Source organism: Manis pentadactyla, chromosome 13 (genome assembly GCF_030020395.1).
Source record: "Manis pentadactyla isolate mManPen7 chromosome 13, mManPen7.hap1, whole genome shotgun sequence".
NCBI lineage: Eukaryota > Metazoa > Chordata > Mammalia > Pholidota > Manidae > Manis > Manis pentadactyla.
In genome coordinates this window covers 53,539,864-53,550,224 of record NC_080031.1, presented here as the reverse complement: position 1 = coordinate 53,550,224, position 10,361 = coordinate 53,539,864, and the positions used below count along the sequence as shown (strand labels likewise).

Sequence of the window (10,361 nt, the reverse complement as noted above, 5' to 3'; positions counted from 1 at the left end):
TCCAGGGCCCCGCCCCACACTGTGTCTGCGCTCTGGTCCAGATGGCTGGGGCTGGGTGTTCAGCAGTCCTTGGCTCCCTCTCCCTCCCGCTCTGCCTACTCTTTTCCCGCCAGGAGCTGGGGAGAGGGGCGCTCGGTTCCCGCCAGGCTGGAGCTTGAATCTTACCCTCTTCGTGAGGCGTTTGGTTCTTGTAGGTGTGGATGTGGTGTGGCTGTTTTCCTGTGTCCTCTGGTCTCTATTCTAGGAAGAGTTGTCTTTGTTATATTTTCATAGATATATGTGGTTTTGGGAGGAGATTTCTGCTGCTCTACTCATGCCGCTATCTTGGCTCCCTGCTCTCAGCTTTTTGAGACATTTATCAAACCAGGAAGTGTGGTCACCAGGTGTTGCATGACAACACTGTGGTACCATGGAAGTTTCCTGCCTGGGAACCCCGTTTGGTTATATGCTCTATCCTGTTGCCTGCAATAATTGACCGTTGATATCATGGAAATTTGCAATGTATGGATGGAGTCCAGAAAATCCCCATGTTTGCTTTGGACATTGGCATACCTGATAGTAGAACTTAGTGAAGATATCATTATACGGTATCCAGAAACTCAAATTCGGGCACTGAATGCTCAACAGTTAAGGCTGGAGCTCCAATATGAGGTAAATGACTTTGACAAAGGCAGGTGACACCAAACTTCATCATTTGATCTATCCTATTGTATGAACTGTGTAGAGGATGGTCTTATTTCTTCAAAGTTTTTAAAAATAAAATGCCGTTCAAGTAAAGACAAGTGCATAAACACATTGAGGTGTTTATAATAAAACTTTTTAACCCAAACACAAATTGTTTCATTAGTTCTATGTCTATCATTTTAATTGTTGTTTGTTATTTTCCTGTATGAATGTGCCAAAGTGCATTTCTCCATTCTGATGTTGATGAACATTGGAAATGATTACCATATCCCCTTTACAAGTGGCGCTGTTTCTCAACATCCTTGGGAATGTGTTTGTAACCCACATGCAGGTATTTCAGTTGGGTAAGTACAAGGGTGGAATTGTTGATTTATGATAACCATATATTCGAAGTTATTGGTTATCAATATATTTCTCACCAGTGGCATAAGAAAGTTCTGTTTGCTTCAGATCCTTCACACCATTTATCACATATCAAAAATGTCATTAAATTTGACATTTTGGGTAGAAATGTAATGGTGTGTCATTGTGGTTTTAATCTGCAATTCCTGACATACAATGATGGTCGATGCTGAATTGGAAGCTGTTGACCCCTTGCCCACATCCACGTATGTTCACCATTCTGCTTCAAAATGATGACCTCTTACTATAATCCCAGTGGGTATCATTCAGAGAGTTGTATCTAATCCTGTGAACACACTTGTTGCATTGTTAGCACAAACTGGGGATTCAGTGCTCCTAGGAAAACATTTCTCTCAACGACAAATAGGGCTAATAATGAGTGCATTGCTCCCTGGGTGAAGCAACTGAGAGACTTGTAGGTGTTGCCCAGAAATCGCCAGTGAGATTGAATTTAGATAGTTAAGAAGAAATTTTCTCACTTTTTGATCTATATTTGTTGGGTAAAATCTCAGATAATCCATCTTGTAAATACAAAAGTGAACAAAATATAAAATTTATCAGTAATCCACTATATTTTCCCCACTTTAAATATAATTTTTCCAACTTGTGGAAATCTAAAGCTATTTTTAACTGAGAAATAAAAATACTACTGGAGACCCTGATATGGAATTTAGGAAAGTGGAGTTTTAATTAGTCACGTGCAGGGAGCGGGAACTAAGAAAATCAAGTGGTGTTTACATGGGAGTAATCTGCCTTTCGGCTTCCCTGATGTGTGTGTGTGTGTGTGTGTGTGTGTGTGTGTGTGTGTGTGTGCGCGTGCGCACACATATACACTCCTGCCCTTTTGAGTGTATATGTTTTTTATATTTCGGTTTATATTTTGAATAGTAACCTTAATTTGGGGACAAGGCAGACAGCAGTTGTCACAGCTTAGGCACGTGAAATAAATCATGAATTGCCAGTAAGAATGTCACTCACAATATAAAGCTCTCTATGTTATTTTGCTGTTTTGTCTCTTAACTGGAGACCAATTTCTTTACCTATTTTTATTTAGTTTTTTAATCGGAAGTCTTCACTGTTTTTTTTTTTCTTGGATGACATGGAGAGTCTGCATCCTAAATGCAAGTAGGACTGTACATCCCGCTCCATTTATGCCCAAGGGAAATGACCTGAATGCTGCATTGGCTGATTTGAATGTCCACATCCATTACTCTTCAAAATCCCAGTGCTAAATGCAATTTAGTTAGTTTTCATTAAGAAAATTCATTTGTTATTGCTTTTAAGATAATGAGTACATAAGTTTTTTCAGTTCATATTTTTGTGGTCATAGTTTTATCTCTGTTAAGTCCTAGATTACATAATGATTCATAAAAAATTCTGATGGGAGAATCTTATCTTATTTTTAAGTTACCAAGAGAATTCATGTTAAGAAACAGCAAGGGTGTTTGTCATGTCCATATTCTAATAGGGAAAGACATTAAAATCACCAAGAGAATCAGCTTTGATGTTGAAATATTTAGTATAGAACTGTGAAAATTTCCATTTCTTCTCCTGCCGGTACATATTTCCCCTCCTCCCTCTGTTCTTTAGACTTTCTCCCACCATCTACTCTGTCTATCACTCCATATGATACTGTTCCCATAAACAATAGACTTGAAAGGATAAAATGCTATCAACAGTAGTATTTTTTGAGAGAGAAGTCTTCATCAGGGCAATCCTTTACACATACCATATCATTTCTGCCAGCACTCTGGAAACAAATTAAAATGCTACTAATTAACAAATTCCTGGGACCAATATGTAATTTGAATTTACAGTGGATTGAGAATGGAACATTTAGATACAGGAATTTTTGTGGAAAAATGGAAACACATAATTTATAATGGCATTATTTTTCCCTCCTGTTACTGAGGTATAGTTGGTGTAACATTGTATAAGGCTTAGGTGTACAAAATTATAGCTTGATATACATACATGCTGTGAAATATATGCCATCATAAGGTGGGCTTACATATCTATCACCCCTAGTTATGACACTATCCTTTCTCCACCGTGTTTCTTGGGTGTTTTATCAGATATTAGCTGTCCATCCGGGTATGCTCATATCTGGGATCTTGATTCTATTCCATTGGCCTATGTGACTGTTGTTACAGATTTTCATTAACTGGTACCATAATGTTTTGAATAATGTAGTTTTGTGATATAGTTTGAGTTGAAGAAGAGTTATGTCCTCTTTGATCTTCTCTCAGTATTCTGGAATTTAAGGTTCTGTTTTATTCCATACAATGAAGAGAGTTTTTGCTTCTATTTCTGGGAAAAGTGACATCAGAATTCTGGTAGGAATTACATAGGATCCATAGTTAACCTTGGGTAGTATTTACATATTAGCAATATGAATTACTTGAATATATTATCATTGGATATTTTACATGTATTTGTATATTTTAAATTTCTTTCATCAGTATTACACTTTACAAAGACTTACACTTTTCAGTAATGATCATACACTTCTTGGTTCAACTTATTCAAAATAAGTTTGTGTTGCAGTTTAAAATGGGAATATCATTTCCTTTATAGACAGCTAATTATTAATGTATCAAAATGCATTGGATATTTATATGTAGATTTGTATTCTGTGAGTTTAGTTTATGGGTTCAACGGTTTTTGATTGAATCTTGGGTATTTTTTTAATTATTCATGTCAATTTATTGATGTACATACAATAAAATGCACAAATTTTAGTGTACAGGTCTATAATTGGATAGTTTCAGATTGTTTCTTTGCTGTGAGATAAACAGTGAAAAGTAAAAATAATTATCTCATATGTTATGTTTATTCTCATCTAATGGATGATGTCCATTTTCCTTTAAGTAATTAAAAGTCGGATGCTCATATTTTATGAGCACCATTTTGAAATATTGACATTACTATGTATTTTGTGGTGGTAGAATCCACACTACTATGAAGAAAGTTTAAAATAGTGATTCCAGCACTATAACATCTCGGTCACCCTCCAGCACATCACCGACCTAGAGTGGTTTGCTCAGCCACCCAGAAATGTCAGGGTTTGTACCCAGAATACAACAGACCCAAGTACAAGAGTACTAACGTGTCTGCCTGGCTATAGGATGCCGTGGCAACCGCACACCCCTGTTCTGGGGTTGAAGAAGCAGCGCTCAGCCAGCAGCTACAGCAGCCAACTGAAATGATGGTTTCTTTGGAATTAGAGTCGATGCCATCATTTTGTTGCTGAGTCCTACATACCCCACTGCCAGCAGGTTTATTCTGTTTATATTTCTGACTTCCTGATGCCTCTTTCATGTATTATGGTTGCTGTCAGTCTAGTTTTAAAGTAGTCAACATAAGATGCCATATTATAGATACATAATAGTTACTAAAACAAAAAATTCATCAACTGTCTAGTGTGTCTTGTTATTTACAGGGGGACTGTTTGACACTTGAATATGCATCCACATGGCTGTTCAAGTGCCAGAAATGTCAAATGAGAATTTGTTCAGGAATTTGTCAACTAATTGGGTCAACTTTTCTCAGATGATCTTAAATTTCAAAGATGAGAGGATAGGTCAGAATTAGATTTCAGGGTGGTTGTTCAAAGAGTGTTACATTCTAATAAGGGGTGAAATACTAAACAAATATTTGAGTATTGGGAAACTAAAATAAGCAAATGGTTGAGTTTTTAAGATTTTATTCAATTTTATATGGCAATATATTTAAAAATATTCATGCATTTTTTTATACAATGTGGAATGGATTCCTTCATACCACATTCAAACTCTATGATAGGAAATAAAATGAGAAAACAAAACAAATATAATATTTATAATACTAAAGTAGTACTATTACTTTATTTCATTCCTCAGGACTATATGGATTTTCCCACAGTATAAAATCAAATGACATGCAGTTGACCTGCCACTACTATGGAGAGCCCTGGAATGCTGCAGATGATGTATTTCAGGGCAATGCTGAGCTTTGAGAAATGAATTGTTTCAGAAGCATGGCAGGAGACGTGCACAAAGCCTAGCTGATGTGGAACAAGTTACATATGATGAGGCAATCATTTCATAAAGATTTGAAAATGACTTGGAAAATTAATTACAGTCCAGAGAAGGAATTAACAGGATGTCTTTGAATAATGTACGAACAATTCAGTATTGATAAAGGAAGGACAGAACACAGAAAAGAAGAGAGAAGATATTGAATCCCAAGGTGAAAAGAGAGTTGGAAATGCAGAGAGAGACCATCTGACTGGGGACTAAACCTGGAAGGTACCTGGGATCCCCAGGTTGAGAAAAACTCTGGAGAAAATGATCCATGATTGTAGATAAAGCAAAGAATCACATAAGTGTTAGTGAACAGAGAAAACATTCCCATTTCTAGAGATGACAGGGAAATGGTATGAAGTAAGAAAGGTGCACCATCCTGTCAGAACCAGCTGCTCTCTAATCACACTGAACAGAAGGGCTAGTCTTTGAGGCATAGTCCAATTTAAGATATTTTAGTCTGTGTAATTGGGAACAACTGGTACCAAAAATACATGGAAGCTGATAAGGGGTGTGTGTGTGTGTGTGTGTGTGTGTGTGTGTGTGTGTGTTAGAAGATGTTGCTTTCAGTTTTGGAAATATAAAGTTAAGAAGACAATAATATAGTGAGCTGAATTAGATAACTAAATCAGAGATAGAGAAAGTAAGTCCTCTTCTTGGAGAGACAGGTAGATCTGAGAATGGACAGGGTTATCTAAAAAAGAGAAAAGAAGAGATCTATACAATCAGCAGAAGCCAAAATTGAAAGACAGGATAAGGGAAGTGATAATATTCTGGCGACTTATCAGCATAGGCAGTCTATCACAAGAGGCAAAGAAATAAAACAAACATCATGGATAGATGCTTAGACATAGATTTAAAGTGGATATAAAAATAAAGATGGTATAGGTATAGCTATAGATACGGAATTACACATGAAAAAAGACCCAAGTTAACTTAAAAATGGGCTCATGTTATACCTGTTATAATAGTGTAATTAATGTTCTCTGCTAGTTATGGAAATGTCCTTTTGGGGACAATACATTTTTAAGTTCCCCTTTGAGAGAGATAGACATACACCCATACAGATAGGTATGATTAAAATTATCTGTATGCTTGCATGTTTATAAAATACAGTGTATATGTAGGTATTTATTCTGTGCCAAATAAAAATTATTTCTATAAATTCTTCTCATCAATGTATTCTAAAATGAATATTGACTCATTCTGTTAGTGCTACAATTAATGTAAACATGGTCTATGACATAAGACCCTGCCGAGTGCCCCTTTCACCTCTGTGTTCCTCAAGCTGTAGATCATGGGGTTTAGCATTGGGGTGATAACCCCATAGAGCATGGCGATGAGTCTGTCCCTGTCTGGGGAGTGGTGACTTGAAGAGGGACGAATGTAGGTGAAGATAGCTGTGCCATAGAACAAACAGACCACCAGGAGGTGGGAGGCACATGTGGAGAAGGCTTTGTGCTTCCCTTCCACTGACTGGATCTTTAGGATGGTGGATATGATGTAAACGTAAGAGTTGATGGTAATTAGGAAGGCACTGATTGCCAAGATACCTCCTACAATAAAAACAAGCATTTCTGCCATGTAGGTGGATGAGCAGGAGAGGGTCACCAGTTGGGGGATGTCACAATAGTACTGGTTAACATGATTGGACTTGCAGAAAGACAGTCGGAAGGTGGACACTGTGTGGAGGAGGGAATTGAGAAACCCTGTTGCCCAGGTCCCAGCTGCCAGCTGTGCACAGTGACCCTTTGTCATGATGAGGGTGTAATGGAGGGGGAAGCAAATGGCCACGTACCGGTCATAAGCCATGGCAGCGAGAAGGAAGACCTCAGTCCCCGTCAGGGCCACCAGGAAATAAAGCTGCAAAGCACAGCCCAGGAAGGAAATGCTGTGATTCCCAGTCAGGAGGTTGTCCAGCATCTTGGGGACGGTAGCTGATGGGCAGAATATGTCTAAGAGGGACAGATTGGCCAGAAAGTAATACATGGGTGTGCGCAGCTTCTTCTCTGTCCTGATGGCCAAGAGAATGGCCCCGTTTCCCACCAAGGTGACCTGGTAGGTGATGACAAAGACAACAAAGAGAGGATAGCGAACCTCAGGGAGGTCAGAGAGCCCCGCGAGGATAAAGTGAGTCACGGGGGTGAGATTGTAGATGTCCATCTTCTCTCTCCACCGGTGTCTCTCTGGAGGGGAAGGAAGTCAACAAGCACAGGTTAGAGAAAAGACAAGGGAACTACTTATTAGAAATTTGAAAAACACTGTGTGTGGTTGGTGATGAGTATGTTAGCTTTATTTAATTAAAGATTCCAATTATTAAAACTGTTGTGAAAATCATTTTCTGATTTCATGCTGTTTCTTTCAATATTCATCTTCAGATCCTCTCACTAAGGAAGCCCTCTGAGACCCTGAGAAGACGTTTAACAGTTCACCTTCTCAGTAAAAATCATTGTGGACTTTTCCCCAGTGTTTGGGATTTCACAATTCAGTGAGAGCTATCTGTGTTTTCTTCACACCTACTTGGTCATTTACTTATTTTGCTTTGTAGTATCTCAGTGTGTATAATTTTATGCACTGTCTCAATTCTAAGCACCTCTAAGGCAGAAGCTATGTATTTTCCAAGGTATATAATTTTTTGCAATATACTTTTTATACAGTATTATGTTCATATTAAATGTATAACAGAGTGAGTCAATAATTACACACAATACAAGGTGCTTGCCAGAGTAAATGTAGATCCCCCTGTTACCCCAATATTGCTGTATTATTGGTCATATTATCTATGTTGCACTTCCATTCCTGTAAATAATTCATTTTATAATTTGAGGTTTGTAACTTTGTATCCCCTTCACCTTTTTCAGTCCTCCTCCTACCCCCTGATTTCACTTATATGTACAAAAAAAGGCCACAAACAATAATAAATAAATATTGGTATATATTTTAATAGCTGGTAGCAATGAGCAGACATATAAAAAAGAATAATTACCAAAATTTTTTGTGTGGAAAAGAATGAGTAGTGTGTCTCCTGCTTACACAAAATATATTGGTGAGAATAAATATGTAAATGCTTTTATAAATTAGAATCCTATTCATTGAAGTATGAATTTTAACATGATGTCTAGGATGACTGTATTTTTAAAAATTTATTTATCTTATAAAATGTAAACTAAGAAAACAAAAAGACTCATAAACACAGAGAACAGATTGCTGCTTACCACTGGCGATGCAGATGTAAATATGTGTAGGATGAGACGTACAAACTTTTAATATTAAGATAATTTAATCAGAGAGATGGAGGCACAGCACAGGCAGTAGAGTGCACGAAACTGTCATATAATTCCGTGGGGACACAGGAGCTGCGCTCACCGTGGTGAACATTTGGTCATGGGTACAATTTTTGGGTCACTTGGGTGTTCCTGTGAAACCAACATAATATTGAATCTCATCAATATTTCTTTAAAAAATTAAATTAAGAAATCAAATAAAACTAGGTCAGTAGTGTCTAAATGTGAGTGGAACTAGAAACAAATATATTCACATAATATTCAAATCCCATTGTCCTTAAAACAAATGTCAACATATGTGTAATTATTCAAGGATATATGAAGGTACAAAATTTTATATGATTGAAGCCCTTGTTCTTACTAAGACAATTTAATTTTTGAATTACATTTGTATTTACAATAATTTTAACTGAAGATCTAAAAATCATTACTTCTATATATGCTTCTGTCACTTTGAAAACTATATTTTTTAAATACCACATGTGCATAATAGGAAAACAGTTAAGATGATTATAAAATAAAATATAAACATTTTCAGTGGTTCAACCTCCATACTTATTTTATCTACTGGAAATTATTAAGAATATATTTGGTAAGATTAAATGTATAATATAAATGATACAAATTATCTGTAAAGATTTATTCATACAGATTAATCAAATTATTATCAATCATGTTTTTTGTAATACAGAATTTCTTTATATCCTTCCTTCTTTTCTTTCCTTTCTATTCTTCCTTGGTATCTTCCCTTCTCACAGCCTTTCTGCCAGCCTGTCTGTCTATCTTTTGAAAACTGCAGAAATTATTCTGGATGTCAATCTTTTCAAAAATTTTACTATTTCTTATATATTACATAAAACTAATAAAATATTGAATAGCTACCTGAGGGCTACTGCTCCTTAGCCTTACTTAGTTGAAATATAGTTAGTGTACACTTTATATTGTTTTCAGTGTACAACATAGTGATCTGACAATGTTATCCTTTGCTAAATGCTCACCATGAAAAATGTAGATACTATTTGTAGATACTATACAAGTATTCCACAATACCATTTATTATATTCCATATACTTTACTCTCATCCCATGGCTAATTTATTTTATAATTGGAAGCCTGCACCTCTATCTCTCCATGACCCACTCTGACCACACTGCCATCTGACCACACATTCCCCATGCTATATTTAATAAGAATCTCTGATGTTATTGTGGGATGGTTTTACTCTTCCTTCACATAGCCAAGATCTGTATCATGCTTTCGAGAAAAATCAAAGTATTTTCATGAAATTAAAGTCATGAAACTTAGGAAAGAAAATGATTATACTAACAACAATGTACTTGGATATAATTATTCAATCAGTGGGTGTTTAGTGAGTGAATAAGAAAGTGTGAAACAAAAAACATCTACCCTGTCAGTTCACAAAGATCAAGGCTTTACAGAAGCACAATTTCAGTTTTCTACATCTTTATATATTCAGTTTAAGAAAATTTTGTAGTAAATTTATGAAATTTTAAAAGGTACTATTACAAGAAAATTAATGTCTTGAGGCATTAAATATTAAATTGGCCAAGATTAGCTCTCTCATGGATACTATCCAGAGAACAGCTTTCTTAATTATATACCTTACCCCTTTGCCTGCGTTTAAAATGAAATTAACCTCATCTGAAGCTCTGTTCTTTTATCAAATGTTTACTTATTGGATTCACTATATGGAGAAAAAGTAAATTAGTTAATTAAGCAAAAATAATCTCTGATAAATCTTGAATTTTTTAAGATAGTTAAAATATTATCATTTCTTTAGTATAGTAATATCAAATATAATTACATTAAAAATTATGCACAGGAAGGTGTTTCTTATTAAGGCTCTATTGATAAAGAAGAAATGCATATCCTTCCTCTTTAACCCAGTGGATTGATAAGTAATCAT

General features: G+C 35.9%; 1 protein-coding gene across 1 annotated transcript; it reads right to left on the bottom strand.

The window, feature by feature from the left end:
• Window positions 1-6,371: 6,371 nt before the first annotated feature.
• LOC118935017 (olfactory receptor 5V1-like) lies at window positions 6,372-7,313 on the bottom strand. Its single transcript, XM_036931023.2, has one exon. It carries the CDS (start codon window positions 7,311-7,313, stop codon window positions 6,372-6,374), a length of 942 nt encoding a protein of 313 aa, XP_036786918.2.
• Window positions 7,314-10,361: the final 3,048 nt, after the last annotated feature.